The 22,740-nt window shown below is 38.2% G+C and overlaps 1 protein-coding gene across 5 annotated transcripts in view; it reads left to right on the top strand.

The window, feature by feature from the left end:
* vti1a (vesicle transport through interaction with t-SNAREs 1A) overlaps window positions 1–22,740 on the top strand; it is a 370,006-nt gene that overhangs the window by 93,463 nt on the left and 253,803 nt on the right. For 3 of the 5 annotated variants that reach the window (XR_013579742.1, XM_078564757.1, XM_078564760.1), the window contains exons 4-6: window positions 16,972–17,055; window positions 19,073–19,093; window positions 21,760–21,844. Coding sequence is in view for 4 of the 5 variants with exons in the window: in XM_078564757.1 (XP_078420883.1) it covers window positions 16,972–17,055; window positions 19,073–19,093; window positions 21,760–21,844 (190 nt within the window). In the remaining variant the exon portion in view is untranslated. The remainder of the gene's footprint in view (window positions 1–16,971; window positions 17,056–19,072; window positions 19,094–21,759; window positions 21,845–22,740) is intronic. The other 2 variants (XM_078564759.1, XM_078564761.1) reach the window with 1 other exon arrangement.

Here is a 22,740-nt window from a genome sequence, read left to right as displayed (position 1 = left end):
TGTTAAATCTGCCTGGTAGGGAATCTTAAATTGTAATTGTATGGTAATACCAAATATCTGAGATAGCTTGAGGGCAATATTAAATGTTCCACATGTGTGAAACAAGTGTTGTTTTGCTGGAAGGAGAAGATTCCCATTCAGTTCAAAGGAGTGCTAAATCCAAAAGACCTTCTGCAAAAGGCCTTCATAACTACCAGCAAAATTAAATAGCTTATGGCAAAGTTTAGTAACATTTGACCAACCCACATATGGCAAGTACTGATATAAGATTCATGATAGGTTAAATGTCACCTGGTTCAAGTCATCACTTACTGTAAATCTTGGTTAACCACTTGAGCACTGAAGAGAGGTCTGGTTAGTGACAACCATGTTAAAAGTTAGTAGTATTTTTGTACTGTTGAAAGAAACATAGTCCCATGATTATAGATACATTACAATTAAATATTTGAACAATTAGGAATAAAATATTATAAAGTTATACTACTTGATAGTTTTTAATATCATTTTAAATCTAATTGATCTCCTGTGGCATTGCTCACAAATTGCATAGGATTTGGAACATGGTTATATAAAAGCAAAATACTACGGAGCTGGAAATCTGAAATAAAAACAAAGTTCTGGTAATATTCAGCAGATCTGGCAGCATGTGTAGAGAGAGATACAGAGTTAATGTTTCAAGTTGAATATGACTCTTCTTTGGAACATGTTTGTGGTACTTGGCATGGTTTCACTCCTAGCTGAGGAGCAGATCATGGCAAGACTGGCATGCAAAGAGCGCATAGCAGAGGAGCACCATAGCACAGCTGGAGGGCAGATAATGAGAGGAGCATTTGTGGATATTTGTACAGGAGCAGAGAAAATTAACGAGGTAAGGAATAGAGAAATATAAAATGAAAGCATTGGATTTGGAATTGAAAGGAGTGAAAGCTTACTTTTCCTGTAATTCCAAGATTGCAATGTGGGAGGGAGTGGCAGAGTGGTATTGTCGTTCGACGAGTATCCCAGAGACTCAGGGTAATGCTCTGGGGACCCGGATTCAAATCCTACCATGGTAGATGATGAAATTTAATTCAGTAAAAATCTCGAGTTAAAAGTCTGATGATGACCATGAAACCATTGCTGATTGTTGTAAAAATCCATTGGTTTTGTCCTTTAGGGGAAGAAATCTGCCCTACCTGGTCTGGCCTACATGAGACTCCAGACCCACAACAATATGGTTGACTCTTAAATGCTCCCTGAACAAGGGCAATTAGGGATGGGCAATAAATACTGGCCTAGCCAGCAACGCCCACATCCCATGAACTGATAAATAAAAGAAAAATGATGTCAGCGTACTGAGAATTTATCACCTAGATCTCAGTTCTCATATCCCTGGATTCCCTTGAAAATCTATCTATCCCAGCCTTTAACGTACTCACCAACTGAGTATCCGCAACCTTCTTGGGCAGACAGTTTCAAAGACTCACTACCCACTGAGTAAAGAAATTTCTCCTCATCGCAGTCTTAAATGATTGGTCCCTTGAGACTGTGCCCCTGTAGTCTAGATTTTGCATTCAGGGGAACCATCCTCTGTGTCTACCCTATCAAGTCCCTTCAGAATCTCACATGTTTCAATGAGATCATCTCTCATTTTTCTAAACTCCAGAGAGTACAGGCCCAATTTTCTCAGCTTCCCATCATAGGATAAACCTCTCATCCCAGGGACCAATCTGTTGAACCTTTGCTACATTGCCTCCAAGGACGATATATCCTTCCGTACATATGGAGACCAAGACTGCACACAGCACTCCAGGTGCGTTCTCAGCAAGACTTCTTATTCTTGTACTCCAGTCTCCTTGCAATTAAAGCCACAATGGCTTTTGTTTTCCTAATTGCTTGCCATACCTGCGTATTAACTTGGGTGTACTCATACAAGGAGCACAAAGTCTCTCTGAACATTGACAATTAAAAGTTTCACAATAAAATTCTGCTTTTCTATTCGTACGACCAATGTGAAAAAGCTCACGCTTCCTCACATTATATTTAATCTGCCACCTTGTTGCCCACTCTTTTAATTAGTGGAGCCACACTTGGCATGTTGACTCAGTGATATGAGCCCTTGGCCACAATATGGCTTTGATTTAATAACAATCTGATTAATGACACGCCTTTCACACAATACTTTTTCTGTTGATAGATCTTTAGAGCTCTACTTCTTAATGGGCAATTGAGTATTCAGTAGGTAGGAAAGAGCAAATTACCTATACGTGTACGGGGTGTTGAGGGGAGTGAGTGTGTGGGAATCTTTTACATTGAACTCTGAGCTTTAAGGCTGAAAGCAACAAGTATGCCTAAACTAAAGAATTTTACAAAACTTTAAAATGAAATGTGGTAAAAGGGATCAACCTTCTGCCCGAGGATGTTCACAGGTTCAGCACTAAATAACTAAGTGGTTAGGTTGTATAATGACAGCATGACAAGTTTATGCTGACAAAGCTTATTATAAATGTGGACCTAGAGTCAACTTTTTGCATATTATAATTTTCTAAGGGTGACAAAATGTAATGACAGGAAATCAAGTAGTGCAGACAGGAAATGTATGCAGATGTAATTTTTTTTAGGAAAGATAACATAGGTGATGTAATTAGCTTCTCTAATGCATAATGTAAAACACAGGAGATATAATTAACCTGTTCTGCTCAAAATGAAAGCTTTGTCTTTGAAGCAGAAAAACCCTCAGAAGTAAGCTTTCCATCATAATTAACATAGAAAAAAAAAAGCATATTTCACAATTAAATGCTTTATTCGTTGGTTTGTACTTGTGTCTCTTTCTCTCTCATGGCCTCTTAAATTATGAAAAACTTAATTTTTACTTAAATATGAAGGTTACTTCAAAAGAAAACTATCAAAATTATGTCACAGAATGAAGAGATAAAGCTTATAGTTTGAAAATCCAGAGAGATACCTACTCTGGAAAATGCAGCAGACTGGGAAATTCTGCAAACTTCACATATACAGTTTGCAATGATATGGCTGCCAACTCTTTTCAGCTGTTCTGGGGAAACATATCCAGCCTAAGCCTCAGCTTTTGAGGGGGGGGAAGCTTTAAATAAAAACACTAATGAATGTATTAAAAACTCAATTCTGTGATAGACCCTAAGACCAAGGAGCAGAAGTAGGCCATTCTGCCCATCGAGTCTGCCCTGCCATTCAATGAGATTATGGCTGATTTGATAATTGTCAACTCCACTTTCTTACCATTTCCCCATAATCCTTGATTCCCTTACCGATTAAAAATCTATCTTTCTCAGCCTCGAATATACTTAATGACCCAGCCTCTGCAGCCCTCTGCGGTAAAGAATTCCACAGATTCACCACCCTCTGAGAGAAGAAATTCCTCCTCATCTCTGTTTTAAATGGGCGCCCCCTTATTCTGAGATTATGCCCTCTGGTCCTATACTCTCCCACAAGGGGAAACAACCTCTCAGCATCTACCCTGTCAAGCCCCCTAAGAATCTTGTGTTTCAATAAGGTCACCTCTCGTTCTTCTAAACTTCAATGAGTACAGGCTCAACCTACTCAACCACTCCTCATAAGAAAATCCCTTCATACTCAGGATCAATTTAGTGAGCCTTCTCTGGACTGCCTCCAATGCCAGTATACCTTTCCTTAGATAAGGGGACCAAAACTGTTCACAGTATTCCAGGTGTGGTCTAACTAGTGCCTTGTATATTTTTAGCAAGACTTCCCTTTTTTATACTCCATTCCCTTTGAAATAAAGGCCAACATTCCATTTGCCTTACCTATTACCTGCTGAACTCGTATGCTAGCTGTTTGTGATTCATGCACCAGGACCTCCAAAATCCCTCTGTGCTGCAGCTTCCTTCAGTCTTTCTCCATTTAAATAATATTCAGATCCTCTATTCTTCCTACCAAAGTGCATAACCTCACATTTTCCCACATTATATTCCATCTGCCACATTTTTGCCCACTCACTTAACCTGTCTATATCTCTCTGTAGACTCTTTGTGTCATCCTCACCACTTGCCTTCCCACCTATTTTTATGTCATCTGCAAACTTGGCAATAGTACATTCACTTCCCTCATCCAAGTAATTGATAAATATTCTAAATAATTGTGGCCCCAACACTGATCTCTGTGGCACTCCACTAGATACAGGTTGCCATCCTGGAAATGCCGCCGCCCACCCCCCCCCCTGTATTCCAACTCACTGTCTTTTATTAGTTAGCCAGTCCTCTATCCATGCCAATATACTACCCCCAACACCATGGGCCCTTATCATATTAAGTAGCTTTATGTGTGGTATTTTATTGAACGACTTTTGGAAATCCAAATATATTACATCTACTGGTTCTCCTTTATCTATCCTGCTTGTTACCCCCTCAAAGAATTCTAATTAACTTTTCAGGCATGATTTCCCCTTCATGAAGCCATGCTGACTCTGCTTGATTATATTATGCATTTCTAAATGCTCTGCTATTACACCCTTTATAATAGACTCTAACATTTTCCCAATGACATGTTAAGCTAACTGGCCTATGGTTAACTTTTTTGTCTCCCTCCCTTTTTGAATAAGGATGTTACATTGGCAGCTTTCCAATCCTCTGGGACTTTTCCAGAATCTAATGATCCTTGGAAGATTACTACCAGTGCATCCACTATCTCTGCAGCTATTTTCTTTAATATCCTAAGATGCAACTCATCACGTCCAGGTGACTTATCCGCCTTTAGCCCCATTAGTTTCCCTAAATGTACTTGCTATGGTAAAGCACATATTTTTGTGATTGCAGCATACTTGAATTACTAAAATGACATGATTGCTTTGTCTTTCTTATAGTTGGAGGTTTTTTGGACTGTTTGTTTGGGATTTATCATTTTCCTAAGCCCCGAATAGTCTCTCACTGGTCATTTTCTAGCCATTTTTTTTGTTTGCTTCATACTTTCCCTTAACTCATTTATGTTAATTCTCCTTTGTTATACTTGACTAAATCAGCAACATTAGGCCAGAAAGTGATGCATGATATTACTGAAGTGTACACTATATAGAAGACGTTTAATATATAATGGATCTTCCATGGTGTTGCAAATGATAAACTGGAAAATATGACTTCTTAACTGTTTGTTTTTCTATTTCTATCTTTGTCTCACTTCTGCATCTGTTTGTCTCACTTGCTGACTCCTGTTTGCTTCTCTCTCCATTCCTTTAAATTTTTTTCTTTCAGATGGGTGATATTGCTTGCTATGCTGTGGAAAAGACTATCAGAGGTCTGCTAGCTGCACTATACAATGTGAATTGCAAGGATTATGCGGCCTGCAGCTCTCAGCAACTCCATTCCTTTCTCCCTTCCAACATCACTTGTGCTTCCTTGCATTCTGTTGCTTCCTTATGATCCATAACTTCTCCATTTGCTTTTGAAGTTTGTAGAGCACACAACTAGAGGCTTTCTGTTAGCATCAAAATGTTAGCATCAAAATGCAATGTGAGTGTCAGTGGCCAGCATTTATTGCCCATCCCTAATTGCCCTTGAGAAAGTGCTGATGAGCAGCCTCCTTGAACTGCTGCAGCACATGTGGTGTAGGTACATTCACAGTTGTTCCGAAGGGAGCTCCAGGATTTTGACCCAGCAACCACGAAGGAGCGCCAATATAGCTCCAAGTCAGGATGGTGTGTGTCTTGGAGGGGAACTTGCAGGTGTTGATGTTCCCATTCATCTGCTGCCCTTGTCCTTCTAGGTGGTAAAGGTCCAAAGTTTGGAAGGTGCTGTTGAAAGAGCCTTGGTGAGTTGTTGCAGTGTAATTGGTGCACACTGCTGCCACTGTGCGTCAGTGGTGCAGGTAATGAACATTGAAGGTGGAGGATGGGGTGCCAATCAAGCAGGCTGCTTTGTCCTGCATGATGTCAAGCTCCTTGAGTGTTGTTGGAGCTGCACTCATCCAGGCAGGTGTAGAGTATTCCATCACACTCCTGACTTGTGCCTTGTAGATTGTGAATGGGCTTTGAGTCAGGAGGTAAGATACTCTCCACAGAATTCCCAGCCTCTGATCTGCTCTTGTAGCCACAGTATTTATATGGCTTGCCCAGTTCAGTTTCTGGTCAATGGTAACAGGATGTTGATAGTGGGGAATTCAGCGATGCTAATGCCATTGAATGAGTGTCAAAGGGAGAAGACTAGATTCTCTCTTATTAGAGATGGTCATTGCCTGGCACTTGTGTGGCACGAATGTACTTGCCACTTGTCAGCCCAAGCCTGAATGTTGTCTAGGTCTTGGTGCATATGGGCAAGGATTGCTTCAGTATCTGAGGAGTCATGAATGGTGCTAAACATCGTGCAATCACGAGCGCACCTCTGATCTAATGATGGAAGGAAGGTCATTTAATGAAGCAGCTGAAGATGGTTGGGCCTAGGACACTGCCCTGAGGAACTTCTGCAGCAATGTCCTTGGATTGAGATGATTGACCTCCAATAATCACAGCCACCTTCCTTTGCGCTAGGTATGACTCCAACCAGTGAACAGTTTTCCCCCTGATTCCCATTTACTTGGTTTTGGTAGGGCTCCTTGATGCCATACTCCTTCAAATGCTGTCTTGATGTTAAGGGCAGTCATTCTCACCTCGCCTCTTGAGTTCAGCCCTTTTGCCCATGATTGGGCTAAGGCTGTAATGAGGTCAGGAGCTGAGTGGCCCTGGCAGAACTCAAACTGAACGTCAGTGAACAGGTTATTGCTGAGTAAGTGCCACTTGATAGCACTGTCAACAACACTTTGCTGATGATCAAGAATAAATTGATGGGACGATAATTGGTTGGGTTGCATTTGTGCTGCTTTTTGGGGACTGGGCATACCTGGGCATTTTTCCATTGTCGGCTGGATGCCAGTGTTGTAGCTGTATTGGAACAGCTTGGCTAAGGGCATGGCTAGTTCTGGAGCACAGGTATTCAGTACTATTGCTAACTTTGCAGTGTTGGAGACCATTCATTTTTAGGATGAGGCAAAACACTATTTAGGATGCTATCTATTTTGCTCCACCTGCTCCACCCCCTCTTAAACAGTATAAAATGCATCACATTTCTACTTCTGTTTAGCTCTGAAAGAGTCATATGGACTCGAAATGTTAACTGTTTCTCTCTATACAGATGCTGCCAGACCTGGTGAGTTTTTCCAGCATTTTCTGTTTTATTTCAGATTTCCAGCATCTGCAGTATTTGGCTTTTTTATATTTAGGATGCTTCATGAAATAGGGAATGTAAATATTCAAGAAAGGAAAACAGCTGGAAGCAGTGAATTTCTAAATTACATGGTACAGCAATAACATGCAATCTGTTATATTTCTTTATGTAGCACTTGCAACCTAAGAAGCCAGTGTAGTTTGAATCAAGTAGTTCTGCCTGCTCTAAGCTCTGTAACTCCCCCTACCGCTCCACAACCCCTCTGCCTCTTTAACTCTTTTTCTTCTTTTAAGACAATCATTAAAACCTACTTCTTTAATGAAGCTTTTGGCCGTCAGCCCCAATATCTCCTTACATGATTTGGTTTTATTTAAAATGCTGGAATGAAGCACCTTAGGAGATTTTATTCCATTAAAGATACTATATAAATACAGTTCTTGTTTTTAACTAACTAGATCTGCTGCCAGCTAATTAAAAGAAAATTTCGGGGGCAATTGGCCACCCAATCAACAGTGCTTGTATGTGGTGTAGAATTTTGAAGTTCTTAATGTACCATGGCTTTTTTTGACCAGATACATTAAGATTGCTTTTTGTTTTAATTTACCAGGTTATTGTCTATTTATTAATACATTTACTGTATCACTGGCTCTCCCTGGCATGTGATATTTAGATTTTTTTTTAACAAAAGGTTTTTTACTTCCTCTATCACTGTTGCTTAACTTAAAAATGCCTTCCTAGGATAAATTAATGCACTCTAATATAACAATTTTTTTGTGTATGTGCTGTGGTATAGTTGCTTTTCATTTGAACACCAAATTATATCTGTTTTTTGTCTAGCCTTAGTTTGCATTAATTTAACATGCAGTAGGACAGGACTTCCTTGAGGGCTGGACTTTAATTGTCATACTTTTCACTTCTTTGGGATTTTGTATTGAGTGAAGAACATGTGCTATGCCACATTATTGCCATATTGGTAGATAATAACAACTGACAGCTAAGGCATAGAACAGTGGAACACTTGGTTTGACTGACTACTCTAAGTATAGAACTCATAAACTATTAATAAAATGTGTTATGAATCTCGAAGCTACACTGTAGTGAACCTATGACATTACTTGCTCTGCCAGTTGAATACTTGCCATGATATGTGTGTGTATATAGGAGAGAAGAATAATATTTTATTGATACGTTTGCTCATCTGATGATCTGTTTCACCAATAGTACAAAATAATCATACTGTGCCTAATTTGGCATTGTCCTTTCTTTGTAAATATCTTGGTAAGAAAGGGAGGAAAATCCAGAAGTAAGAGCAGTATGATACTTATGCATACAGTGGAGTGTTTAAGCCACCCATTGTGATTTAATGAATTATTAAATAATTGACTGTGATATGGCTACTGTACAAATGGTTTCAGTTTCTTATACTGCAGACCAACTTTATTTGGCCCATTTTTAACTTCTGTACTCAGATTCAGATTACCAGTAAGATAATATTTCAGCCCAATGGGCATTTTATACTAAATACGAATTTTTTTCTGTTTGAATGGTATGACATGCTGTAGCATTGCTGTAACAATCATTTTATCAAATATAATTTTCTATAAATCATTGATACTTAAAGTCACAGTACCTTTCTGTAAATGGGCTGCAGTGTTGCTCCTTGTAGTCAAAATTAAGACATCTAGGAAATCACCAGATGATTTGGAGGCAAGCCCATTATTTGTATTGGAAAAGATCGTCACTAGATGATTTAAATAATACAAGCTATAAATGAGTAAGGGTTCAAAATAGCTTTACATTTTATTATTGCTTACAATAGTTCTACAAATTATGTTGCATTATTGGAATACAGCATTTGTGAAATTCAAACACACGCTGCTGGGGTGAATTCTACACAGCCTATGCTAGATTCAACTGTTTTGCAATATTCAGCAATGTACAGAACAAATTCCTTGATGTCTTTACTCAGCTGTATCTTACAGTGCTCAAAAATACTGCCCTTTAGTTGGCTTTTAGTTTTGTAGTAATAAGAGCTAGTCAAAGGTAGATCAGCAAAATTGCTAACCATAATTGAGTTGTACTCATGCAATTTTAGAGCTCATTGATCACCGATTCATCATTATCAGAATTCTTATTTTCATATCTTATTAGTATTCTCTTAATAAAAACAGGCTTAAATAGAAGCCATGGTTAGAAACTGAAAACAGTAAAACAAAATAAAATATTTTGGTTAATAGGGCTAAATTGGAATTTTTATCAACTTTATTTCATTAATTTTATTTGGGTTAGCACTATTTAGATCTGACTTTGGAAGTTTGGGGCCTCTACTTCTATAATTGGGTTAGACACATAGATTAAAACCCTAGTCACTTTGGAATATTTTTTCCCTTGTATCCAATCCACAAAGCATGCTAACACATGCCTTATCATTTTGTCCATTCTTTTTCTTATATACTTTTCAATGCCCCAATGAAGGACGTGGAGGGAATCAATGTAGAATGATTCGTCCATTGCGCTGCGGGATGTCTGGAGCACTGGTGATATCACAAGGAAGTTAATAAATGTAAAATGGAATCACCAGGAATGGATTCATCTCCTTATAAAGAGGACCCTCAAGCCTGCTCCGCCATTTAATAAGATTTGATTGTGGCCTTACTTCCACTTTCCTGCCTGTCCCCCATAACCCTTGAATCCCTTGTCGATCAAAAATCTAACTCGGCCTTGAATATAATCAATGACCCAGTCTCCACTCCTCACTGCGAAAGAGAATTCTAAACACGAGCCACACTCTGAGAGAAGAGATTCCTCTTCAACTCTGTGTTATATGGGAGATTCCTTATTTTTAAACTATGCCCCCCTATTTCTGGATTCTCCCATGAAAAGAAACATCCTCCCAACACCTACTCTGTCAAGTGCCTCAGAATCTTATATATTTCAATGAGATCATCTCTCATTCTTCTATGCTCCAATGATATGGGCACAACCTGATCAACCTTTCCTCATAAGGCAAACCCCTCATTCCAGGAATCAGCCTAATGAACCTTCTCTGAACTGTTTCCAATGCAATTATATACCTCCTTAAATAAGGTGACCAAAACTGTACATGGTACTCTAGGTGTGGTCTCAGCAATGCCCTGTACAGTTGTAGCAAGACTTCCCTCCTTTAAACTCCATCTCCTTGCAAAATGGGCCAACATTCCATTTTCCTTCCTAATTACTTGCTCTACCTGCTTGCTAACTTATTGTGATTCATGTACAAGGACACACAGATTCCTTGCAACATTCTGTAGCCTCTCACCATTTAAATAATATTCTGCTCTTTTCTATAAAGTGGACAACCTCACATGTTCCCACATTATACTTCATCTGCCAGATTTTTGCCCACTCAAACGATCTACATCCCTTTGCAGACACTTTGTATCCTCTTCGCAGCTTTCTTTCCTACCTATCTTCCGTATTGTTGGCAAATTAGGTTACAATACAGTCAGTCCAGTCAGTCTCTTCATCCAAATCATTAATATAGATCATAAATAGTTGAGAACCGAGCACTGATGTACAGCACTCTACAAGTTAGTTTGCCAACTTGAAAGTGACCCATTTATCCCGACTGTCTGCTTCTTGTTAGTTAGCCAATCCTCCACCCATATCCAATTGCAGCAAGACCTGGACAATATCCAGACTTGGGCTGACAAGTGGAAAGTAACGCTAGCGCCTTCAACAAGAGAAAATCTAACCATTGCCCCTTGACATTCAATGGCATTACCATTGCTGAATCCCCCACTATCAACATCCTGGGGGTTTCTATTGACCAGAAACTGAACTTGACTAGCCATATAAATACTGTGGCTACAAAAGCAGGTCAGAGGCTAGGAATCCTGCAGTGAGTAACTCACCTCCTGACTCCCTAAAGCCTGTCCACCATCTACATTGCACAAGTCAGGAATGTGATGGAATACTCTCCACTTGCCTGGATCAGTGCAGCTCCAACAACACTCAAGAACCGTGACAACCGTGCTTGATTAGCACCCCATCCACAAACATTAACTCCCTCCACCACCAAAGCACAGTGGCAGCAATGTGTACCATCTACAAGATGCACTGCAGAAACTCACCAAGGCTCCTTAGGCAAGACCTCCCAAGACTTCAACACATACATGGAGGGTTCCAGGGAGCAGGGGAATTGTCCATCAGGAGTTTAAACTTCCCAGGAAATTCAATGTCCTATCCCATGACTGCTGCCATATAGAAGGACAAAGGCAGCAGTTAGATGGGAACACCACCTGGATGTTCCCCTCCAAGTCACTCACCATCCTGACTTGGAAATATATCGCTGTTCGTTAGGTCAAAATCCTGAAACTCCCTCCCTAACAGGTAGGTGTACCTACATCATATGGACTGCAGCGGTTCAAGCAGGCAGGCACCACACCTTCTCAAGGGCAATTATGGATGGGCAATAAATGCTGGCCTAGCCAGCAAAGCCCGTATCCCGTAAGTGAATAAAAAAAGCATCCATGCTAATAAATTACACCCCCCCCCCCCACCCCACAACCCCCAACACCATAAGCTCTTATCTCGTGTAGTAAATGTTTTGTCCAAAACTACTTCACCCTTTCTCTCTAGCTAAATGACCTATTGATCATTGCCTAAACTGATGTATTTTACATATCAAGTTGTATTGCCTGATTTTTGAAATCCCTCTCATCTGTATAAACTATTACGTTAAACTTTTAAGGCATGTATATGAGAGATAATGACCCAAATCTTCCAGCCTCCAGATTGTCGGAGACTGGACATACGACTAAAGATGCTCATCAGGACTCTGTGAAGCCTTGACATGTGGACCTATGTTGGAATTTCCGATGGACAATTCCCCTGCTCCCAGGGACCCTCCGCAAATGTGTTGGACTCTGAAAACTTGGGCGGGTTCCATGGTACTTACCCAGGAAATGTTAGATTAAAGTCTGGGTAAATGCTCAACTGACCCACCCCCAACCCAACCACCAACCCTGACCTGACTACCCGCTGACCCCCCTCCCACCCCAACCAGGCCTGACTACCCCCTCGACCCGACTAATCTCCCCCCCACCCCGCCGAGTCAACTAACACCCCAACCCCCCCCCCCCCTGCCAAGCCGACTAACCCCTCCTGACCACACCTGACTGCCCACCAGACAATATGTATATCCAACTCGTCCCTCTACCCACCTACGCACCGCCTCACCTGCTTACCCATCTTCCCAACTTTCCCACCTCAGCCATTCACTCACTCACCCCCTGACTCTGCTCTACTGTGACAGAGTTCCGCAGGTGATGCTATGCCCACATTTCTTTGACGGCATCAAGTCAGGTGAATCTTCATGCACAGCAGCTATGCGTTGCCGCTACTCAGAAGATTCAGGCCAATAAAACTACATAGTTGAATTCTTATGTATTTATTTCAATCCAGTCAAGCTGTTTACATGAAGACATGGGCAAGAATTTGCTTTATTTTTGAATACTAGCCTCAGAATTATCTTTGGCTGGGGGCTCGAGTTATTTTGATATGTTTAAAAGCTACCTGCTTGCATTAAACAGAGCATCTCATCTCAATGGCTTGGTGCATTGGGGTTTCAGACAATTGATTTGGCAGCCCAATATGTTTGCAAATTGTTCAATAATCTCTAATGATTTTGGGCTCAATCTCTGAATTCTGCACGGACACTGAAGCAGTGACTATATGGTGCTTTGTCCAACTGACCTTTGACCTGCAAATAAAATCTGAGAGTCAATGTTTGAGCCAAGGGCTTCAAGATGAAGATGATTAGAAATGAGAAGAGTATGCATCCTTGCCTCAAGTTGCAATTGATGTAGAGCAGCTTATTTGTGGATGTGAAATAATTAATATATTGTTTGTACTCACCTAATGCTTGTCCATTTGGGAATAAATGGCATAAAAGGCCTTCCCTGTGCCCAGGAAGATGATTGGCATGTTGGTGTTCTACAGATGTGTTTCTACTTGCTTTTGTTTAAAGTCGGACTTTGCAATGTTGCTTGGTGGTTTGGATTTTTTGGATGATGTAACGTGCTGCAATATTGTGTCTTGGTATGTAAAATAAATTGTATTAAACCCATATCTCAATTTTTAGTTTCTGTTGAAATAAACTAATGTCTTAACTGAATTTGGAGCAAAGAATCAAGCTATCAGTATGGTAAAAATCGCCATTTGGTTTTGTGCTGAGGATGCCGCAGGTTTGATCACTGCTTTGTGCTGATTTAGCAGATATGAGCTGTGGCAGTGATAGTGGTAGTACAATGAGAATTCAGTGTCCTTAGACCAGGAAGGGGAAGTCCCAGCCGGAGTCCATGCACCCAACAGCTATCCAGTGGCCTTTACTAGTAAAGTGTGCATGTTGTTGTCAGGTGAGGATATAATTAGGCTCAGTTGCTATGTAATCCACAGTTGAATACCCTGTTCATGCTGTATAGGTTTACAGTGGAAGACTGGCTATTTGAGGGAGGAAGTGCAGTCTGTCAGTACCTTGAAGGACAATGCCTCGGGATGATTTTGTGCCTTCAGAAGAGGAAGAAAATTGTTGAGTGTGGAAGTAATTAGAAGTAGTGGAGTAATGAAACATTTGCTTTAAGTACAAGATTCTTTTTGAAGAATTTTATACTTCATGGTGGGACATTTCATTTATTATTGAAATGTCTAACCTGGCACAGATGCTGTATTGTCTTCTTTCATAATACACAACTTATCTTTTGGGGTGCTGTAAAAATATTTTATAAATGTTTAATGTATACAGCTTTTACTAAGATGAAAAAGAGGCTGGAGAAAGCACTTGAAATATTTGATAAAGGAAGTAACAAGAAAGAAACTTGCCTTTATAGTGCCTTTCACTATCAGGATTTCCCAAAGCATTTTAAAGCCAAAGAAAAGATTTTGAAGTGTGATCATGTAAGGAAATGTAGGGAAATGCAGCACCCAATTTGTACACAGCAAGGTCCCATAAACCAGATAATTTGTTTCAGTGATGTTCTTGTTATTTAGGGGAGGAATAAATACTGGTCATGCAATCTTTTACATCCACATGAGAGATTGGACAAGACCTTGGTTTAGTAGCTCATCCAAAAGACTCCCTCAATACTGCAGTAAAGTGTTAGCCGAGATTATGTGCTCAAATCTCTGGAGTGAGGCTTGAACCCACAACCTTCTGAGTCAGTGGCAAGAGTGCTGTCACTGAGCCAATGCTGACAGCTGATGAGGAGAAAGATAGTTCTTATAACATTAATTTTTTATGGTATAATATTCTTAACATTTCCACAGTTTAGTGAATTACTGATTCATGCTGCATCATTTGTAGATTACGTAAATCACATTCGATTTTTGTTCTCAAACTTAGGATTGTTTAAAATAAGCAATGGACTACTTATGAATTGTCTTTGGAAATTTCATTTTTTTAAAAATTCATTCATGGGATACAGGCATCAACAGCAAGATTTATTGTCCCACCTTAAATTTCTGCACCCTATTACATTTGCGATAGTTTTGAAGAATTCTAGAGATGTAATTCAACAAGTAAGAATCATATACCCAACAATGGGCACGGTCTCTAAATAAACTGAATTGTTACACACATCTATTCAGGCTTGTAGCTTTGCCATTAATTGCAAATGGCTTAAAATAGTGTGGCTGCTGGTATTAGCCTCAAATTTGTTGGCATTTTAATCAGCCGCTGTTTTTTTTTCATTTGTTTTCATACATACATTGTGGTTAATGTTATATCTTAAATGAGTAGTGTCTAGCCGATGATTTAACATCTAGTGATAAGTGGTTTCAATTTTTTTTTGCATTTCATCCCACAAATGCCATTTTGGCCAGGTTGGCACTACAAACTCTGAGCTATAATCTTCTCCATAATTAGCCACCGTTGGCCGTGCGTTAGCCTACCTCACTTTTTAAAATGCCCTGAACTATATCTGAAGATTTAATATTTTTGGAAAGAAGGTTGATGAAAAGAAAACGAAAAAGTGGCTGTTGAATTAGAGGAAAGAAATGAAGCATGGCTGTGTTTCAAATAGTTCACATCATGTCTTTTGCAAGGCTCTCCTCAGCTCTCACCACAAGCTGCTACTGTCCTTTTGATTCTAATCATGCACAACACTTCCTTCCCTGCTCTTCTCAAGTAATAATAAGGGATGTATTAAAATGCGCTTCACTATTTATAGTTGCTTTTAAGAAAAGCAGTTAAAAATAAATATTTTTTCATCTTTTGTTGGTAGTTTATATAATGGAAGGGCTTGGACCATCCAGTTAAGTACAGTTGTGTGGAAGACTTTCATAACTTCTGAGTTTTCAGGTTTTGCTTGGGGAAATCTGTAATAATTTTGAAGCTGGCTTGGAGTGTTTAATTTTGTTTCGTTCTGTAGCCTGTCCATGCTTTATCACCTCATCAATTCTGTTGATCCCTCACTGTCCTTGTAATCCTTCACTGTTGCTGGTTCAAAATCCTGGAACTCCCTCCCTACATGCACTGTACCTACACCACATAGACTGCAGAAGTTCAAGAAGGCAGCTCCCTACTACCTCCTTGAGCAATTAGGGATGGGCAATAATATTGCTGGCCTAGCCAGTGATGCCCACATTCCATGAATGAATAAAGATCAGATTATGAAGCATCAGGAATAGTAGAGGTCTATGCTTAAATGAAAGCTTACTTTTTCTGTTTAAAGTGTTAAAAATATTTTTATGCATTATATCCAATTTTATTAAGGAATAAGAAATAATTGTGATGTCTTGGTTACAATTTTATATACTGGATTGTAGGGTTTATCTTTAGCCATTTTATTCCACTGAACTTGTGCTTCCAGCAACATAAATTGATTTGTGTTTTCTGTTGGAAACCTTTTAATGTTTAATAACTACATATATTTTCATAGTTTTCTTACTTAAATATTAGACTTTATTGTGATCAGTTAACCCATTTAATACAGGAACTTTTCTGGACCACAATATATTTTTCGCTTTAATGCATCTGCCTTTTGATCATTTTCCTGTTTTGATTTTCCATAGGAGAAAAAGCAGAGCAAGTAATTAAAAGCAGATGGACTAATTATGTTTAACTGTTTTGTGTTAATTCTTCAAAATTTGTGCATTGTTAATTATTATTCTGAGTGACTAACATGCTGGGATAACTAACAATTCATTTTAAATTTTGTTGTGTCTTTGGCCAAACTGAAATTATTTTTTAACCATGTTTCAAATGTAGTTTTGTTGAAGAAAGTTTTATAAAGTTTGCAACAAATAAGTCCCTTTACGTTTGCTGTTTAAAAAGGTGACAGCTTGATTAACTTCTATTATTTGCAAAAAGAGATCCTATTCTTTAACCAACAGTCCACTTTGAAAAGTAAATACTAGAAATCCTGAATAGCTTTCAAGAAGAATAAATTGCTTTCTCTCAAAATAAGTCATCTGTGTGAACTGATTTTAAGAAGTTGAGCAGATAAGCCCTTAATGTTTTTATCTCCCTCCTCTCACCCCCTTTCTTTCCATAAAAAAAGTTGTATGGGGGGAAATCAAAAGAATTGAACCAACTTTTTCAAGTGATTTTGGGTTGAATCCTAAATTCTGGGTAAGTGCTTTGTCTCTTTACTCACCAATCCATCTATGCAGGACCATTTTCCTGCAAGTGGTAAGCTGCTAAAGTGGATCGGTTTTGTGTTGATGGTCCATTAGGGGGCTCTGCTGTTATAGGAAGACTATGTTTATAGTAATTCGTAAGCCTACTTTCTAACACAAATTTTGCTCTTTTTCCTTTCGTTTCCAGAAAAGGTCACGGATCGCCTACAGTGATGAGGTAAACCTTCGAAATGAGCTCCTAGGGGATGATGGGAATACCTCCGAGAACCAGGTAGGGCCACTAATCAGCATACCCTTGTGGGTGGCTTGAGGGTGATGAAGGTCAGCGAATAGTACATCTTCTCAAGCTGCTCACTAACAGCATTAACATCAACTCAAGTGGAAATACGTTGTTTAATGTAAAGCTAAGCAACAACAAACCTCCAATTTTAAACCGTTTAAGTTTTAATCACAGTACAGAGAAAACGTGTAGACCTTCCAAATATTATCTGACAGGCACTTTTTTATTTCACGAACAAATTATAGCTTAGAACAAAATCTGCAAGATGTCAAACTTTGCTTATAAGTTTATTTATTTTATTAATGCAAGTAATATGGCAGGAACCTGTGAAGTAGTGAGCTCTAGCGATAATGCTATGGGGGCTTACTGTGCAAGAAATACACCATACTGCAGTTTTAGCGCAGGGGTTGATGCCGGTCAATTTAATTCCCGAAGATCTAAAGGAGGTCAGTATCATCTCATATAGCCTTGGCAGAGCAGATCATTATGAGCAACAAATCTGTTAGTTGCATGGCATGGATTTATAACGAAATGAATGGTGAACCTTTATAAGTTCTGAAAATTGTGTGTTCACCTAGCGATAATGTGTAAAGGACATTTAATAGAGTTCAGCATTTATTCGTTATCTGTATGCGGGCAGAGAAGGAATTGGCGTTATCGCTTTTCATAATTCTGTAGTTTTGTGCATCACGTGGTCTTCACATACTGCGGCGCAGTTTCGATTTCAGTCACAGCAGCAGTCTGGCCACTAGAGATTCTGCCGGTTCAAACCAGCGCGTACCAGATTTTTCAGGTTACAAAGAACAGATTACCACTCGTATCGAATACCATATTGAAAATCTTTGTTTGAAAATCCTGTGATTATCATAACTGAAATGGCAGTACCCCATTCTTAATGATGATAATGAAGAAAATGCAAAATGTAATCGTAAAATTTCAGACTGTATAGCGCTTCCAGTATACCGTGGTCTTGTCTGGTTTAATACTTTTTTTGTTAATATGAATTAATACGTACCTCAACACGGCACAAAACAAAACCTGAAGTCCGTCGAAACACCATCTTCAAATCCATGGAGAAGCTTTAAAATCAGTCAGGCAGCACAAACAAGATAGAGCGCATTTTGTTTGGATTCTATTATAAAACAGCTGCGCCATGCTTCGTAGTACTTATGGTTATGACCAGAGATGTGGTCGTCTCTTCTGCTTAGTTTTGCGCTCTGACCCATTGAGCATTCTGGTCATTTTGAGGTGGTGACTTAAAAAAGACTTTGGTTGTCTTGCAAATCGCAAGACATTTTGACAATCATACCATCGAATAGTATTTGCTTTGTTTTATGTTGTGAATAACTTGGTAAACTACCTTGTAGAAATACTAAAATATCTCAAGATAAAGTACTTTTCTTTCTTGTTCCCTTTGTCTCTTTTACTTACTGTATTCTCCTCTGCCCCCTTGGAATTTTGCGCTGTGCTTGAGAATTTTAAAAGTAACCTTTTTACCTCATGGATTCAAAGAATTAAAACGCATACCTCTTCGCAATTTGGTACAGTTAGCTCCATTCTATATGTGCATGTTTGTTTTCACTCTAGCTGCTGTTAAGATTTGTCTTTAATTACAGCTGTTAAATAGATGATTACAATGGGTTCTGCGCATCAGTACCTTGAAATAATGCTCCACACTCTCTTTACCTCTTTAAAATCATCGCTATGAAGCCCCTCGTTCTCTCTTTGAAGATTGCGGCAAACATATCTCTCACGTACTAAACAAGAGAGAAATGATTGTAACCGTCTGTGTTGACAAAGGAAGAACTAATCTTTGTTCTTTCAAAATGTGATTTTGAAAATTCTCTTTGCGTGAGGCTTTTTAGGTTCTTTAAAGAAGCTCTTCTATGATTTCTTAATACTAAGTATGTAAACAGATAAATTGTCATAGTTAATGTTATACCCAACTGTATGACAGATGTTTCATCCCTGCCATTTCTTTCCTTTTCATCTTTCTGTGCGTTCACAGTTGATAAAATTGCGTGAAGAGGTGAGTGTATCCTTGTTTGTTGTTAGGTATCTGTGTTTGGAAAATATTGGTGTTTTCTGTCAACTGTTAATTTTTTTGAGAACCATGTTGCAAACCATACAGAGTTTCTTTACATTTTGTTTTTATATTATGTAGGGAAATCAGTATAATTTATCCAAAACAAGTATACTCACTATTTGAAGAGCTAGATTAATTAGTATAGATTGTTATTGCAATGTGTCTGACCTTCACATCAGGTCCTATCTGCGTTGATCTGAACACATTGTTCTAATGATTTCGAAAAAAATTTCAAGGGAAGCTTTGAAGTGGCTTTAGCTGCTGCGATCTGCTGGCCACATCTCACAGATATGTCACCTCTGCCAGGAGGGAATAGGAAAATCACGTTTCGAATGGTAATGATAACATTCTAATCACTTCTCCTTTGAAGATTGAAGCAAGATACACTGTCAGTATCCCAGACTGTCAGTGCTCAAGGCACCAAGGCATCTTGGTCTAGGTGTATTAGCTTAAGTGAGCATGTCAATACAGCTGCATCAGGGAGATCCATAGGGGCTCATTAGAGCAAGGCAACTCACTTCTATGGACATGATTCAGATTGTTCATATGGCACCATTTTTATTAGAAAGTATTTCTCCAATTTTAAGTGACATCTGTCAGCGAAGAAAGTTCTTGGAGAAGCTTTCTGACTGTCAAACTCAAAAATGGTCTTGAAATGTGGTAGCCCCTCTTGTTTTTTCCATGTGATTAGTTTGTATGCCTTTTGACAGCATGAATAGAACTTGTAACAAACCAGGGTCTAGCCTTTTTTTCCCGTGAAAGAAAGTAGGATTAAAATTCTCCAAAGAAAAGAGTTGATGGGCGTAAAGTGGTAGGAAACAACATTGCAAGTGGGATCCTATCCTATATGTGAAAATCTTTTTTCCTCCTTTTTCGTGTAGTAGGAATTCTTCTTTAAAAAACCTTTCTTTATAATTAATAAACTTTACACATTTAAGATTACTGCAAGGATAGAACTTTTTCCTTTCAATTGGAGTATGTGAAAAGAACAAAAAAGCTTTACTTTAATGCTTCAATAACCTTCTGTACTGATTCACTTAAATTCAAGATTTGGTTATTTAAAGCTATGTATATTATGTCTAGTCATTTTAAAGGTGATGTAGTCACACTGCTATAATCTACAGATACAGATTTATTCTGAATAGCATTACCAAAATACATTTTTCTGAGCTTCATTTGACATTTTTCTGTTTTTCTTGTGGAAATAAGCTTCAATTCCAATATTCAAATTCTATCACGATGCACTAAAGTCAAGGGATATGTCCACTGATTAAAGGCTTCTTCATTTTTAGAATGGCCTTAAAAAGCCAGTAAATCTTAATGATGACAGTAACAATGACAATAAAATGTTACAGATATTTTGTATATAAGATATGATAATTGTGCTGTAGCTGTGCTTATCTAAAATTCTACTTATCTTATTATACAGCTATTTATTTCAACTTGTGTGGCACACTATTGGATCCTAATTATTCAATGGAGCATCAGTTTAAATAAGACTCCTGGCATTCACAAAGCACTCCATATTTTGCTGTAATGAGCATAAAATCCCAAGTGAAATTCTGTAGGAACCCATAATAAGACATGTTAGAAAAAAACAAGTAAAAACTATTAAAGATCAAGACTACTATCCGATTGTTCACAAGCTGTGATACATTTCTAATAATCAATAGTATGAAGCAAATCTAACTCTTAAGCTAGTTTTTTCTCCACAGAAAATGTGCAATCAGCATTTTTAACAGTTTGTGTCTTATAAGTAAAAACTCATAGAGATGAACTTCTGTTTTCGAAACAAAAATTCATGAACAATTATTGAAGCTGATTTGTGGGTGCCAAAATGTACTATTTATTCAGTAACAGTGCATATTAGAATTTCAAATTGTTTTGAACCATATGCACATGCATGTACAATAATGGTTCAGATGGTGTCATGTTACACTTTCACATTGTTCTAGATTCATTGTAGTTAAATTAGTTTTCATGATGGTATTTCAAGTGGTTATTTATATAAATTCTAAAAGAATCCTAGTTCATTTAGTCCAGTATAAAGAAATTGCTGATTTCGGACTAGTAACAAAGAATTAACATTTAATTGGGACTATTTTGCCTTCACTGGTTTATTCTAACACAACTTCAAATAGTTTCACTGGACACAAAGCTAGGTTGTTTTTACTTTTAATGCGTTTCAATGCTATCACAAATATTATTTCCAGAGCTCTTTATGGATGCATGGTATTGAGAATTTAGCCTTGATTAAATTCCGAAGTAAAGCAAAATGCTTTTGTACTGCAAATACTTTGTGCTATAACATGTACTTCACCTTCAGCTACTAAAAATAGAGTCATAGAGTCAGCAAATAAGTACTGACTTGGCAACTATTAAAAATATCAGTAGGTCCTTGAAGACATGAAATTGTTTGAACTGTTTTAAAAAGTAGATTTTATTTCTCCTTTTGAGCTGAACTTAGCTCTTCATACAAATTATTACACTTTCTGAATCCAAAATTTAGCTTGTTTTTTTTTTTCCTATGCAGTTCCTTTACTATTAAATTAGATATAATTATGCCTAGTACTTAAGTGTGTGTATAATCATCTACAATTTTGTTTCAGAGAGCATGCCTGTTGGATAATACAGAGCGGTTGGAAAGGTCAACACGGAGACTGGAGGCTGGATACCAACTAACCGTTGAAACTGGTAAGGATTTTAAGAGTGAGCAAATTATCTGGCTTATGCACAGTTGTGTTCACGACACATGACATTTCTGGTGCACTTCAAAGAGAGGAAAAGACTGCAGCTATAGATGTAGTTTACATATGGAAAGGTGATTGAATGTTTTATTTTGTGCTCCTCTCAAACTTGAAGGCATGATGTCTACTAAAACAATTCTTGAGGGTTCTATATTTGTATCTGAATATTATTCAGTTAGAATATAATTACTTACATAATCAAAGTACTTGTAGAAACAAGACCTTATACTCTGTTCCTGCACAAATATATATTTGAAATATGTACTTTGTAAGGAATTACTACATTCATAATCTTGCACCTAATTCTTTTTGTAAAGAAGAAAACTTGAATTGGCTTTTAAAGTGTGTGTACATGTATAATAATAATAATCAATCAAAAAACTGGTTAACGCAAAAATAAATCACTCAGTGGTTTTGGATGGCAATTTGAGGCTTTTTGCATTTAATATTCTGGCTTTAAAAGGTGACTTATTTTTGTATAGGCATTTACTACTCAGCATCCTGAATCCATGGTATTAAGGTTGAAATTCTCAGAAATAAAATGGTTTTATATTCATCTGTAATGTTTTGTCTTTGAAAGGAAGCTAAGAAATGATGTAATTCAAGCTTGAGGTCAGCCAGAGCAGTCTTGTAGCACTCAAAATCAGACCTCAGCAGAAAAAGAGGTTCAGATGTGAAGTCTTAAGGAGAGATAGGCAAAAGGAACAGGACCTAACAGATGATACTAAGAGTGGTAAGAAAAGGAGACAGACAAGAGACAGCGCAAATGGTATGAGCACAGGTGGGCAGAATAAGCGAATGGTGAAGAAAGCTGAGGATGGGAGAATCTTGTATCAAAAGGAA

The sequence above is a fragment of the Cetorhinus maximus genome, chromosome 20 (assembly GCF_964194155.1).
Source record: "Cetorhinus maximus chromosome 20, sCetMax3.hap1.1, whole genome shotgun sequence".
Classification (NCBI taxonomy): Eukaryota; Metazoa; Chordata; class Chondrichthyes; order Lamniformes; family Cetorhinidae; genus Cetorhinus; species Cetorhinus maximus.
Note: the sequence above shows the minus strand (reverse complement) of the source record. Positions and strands in the feature narration are given on the sequence as shown.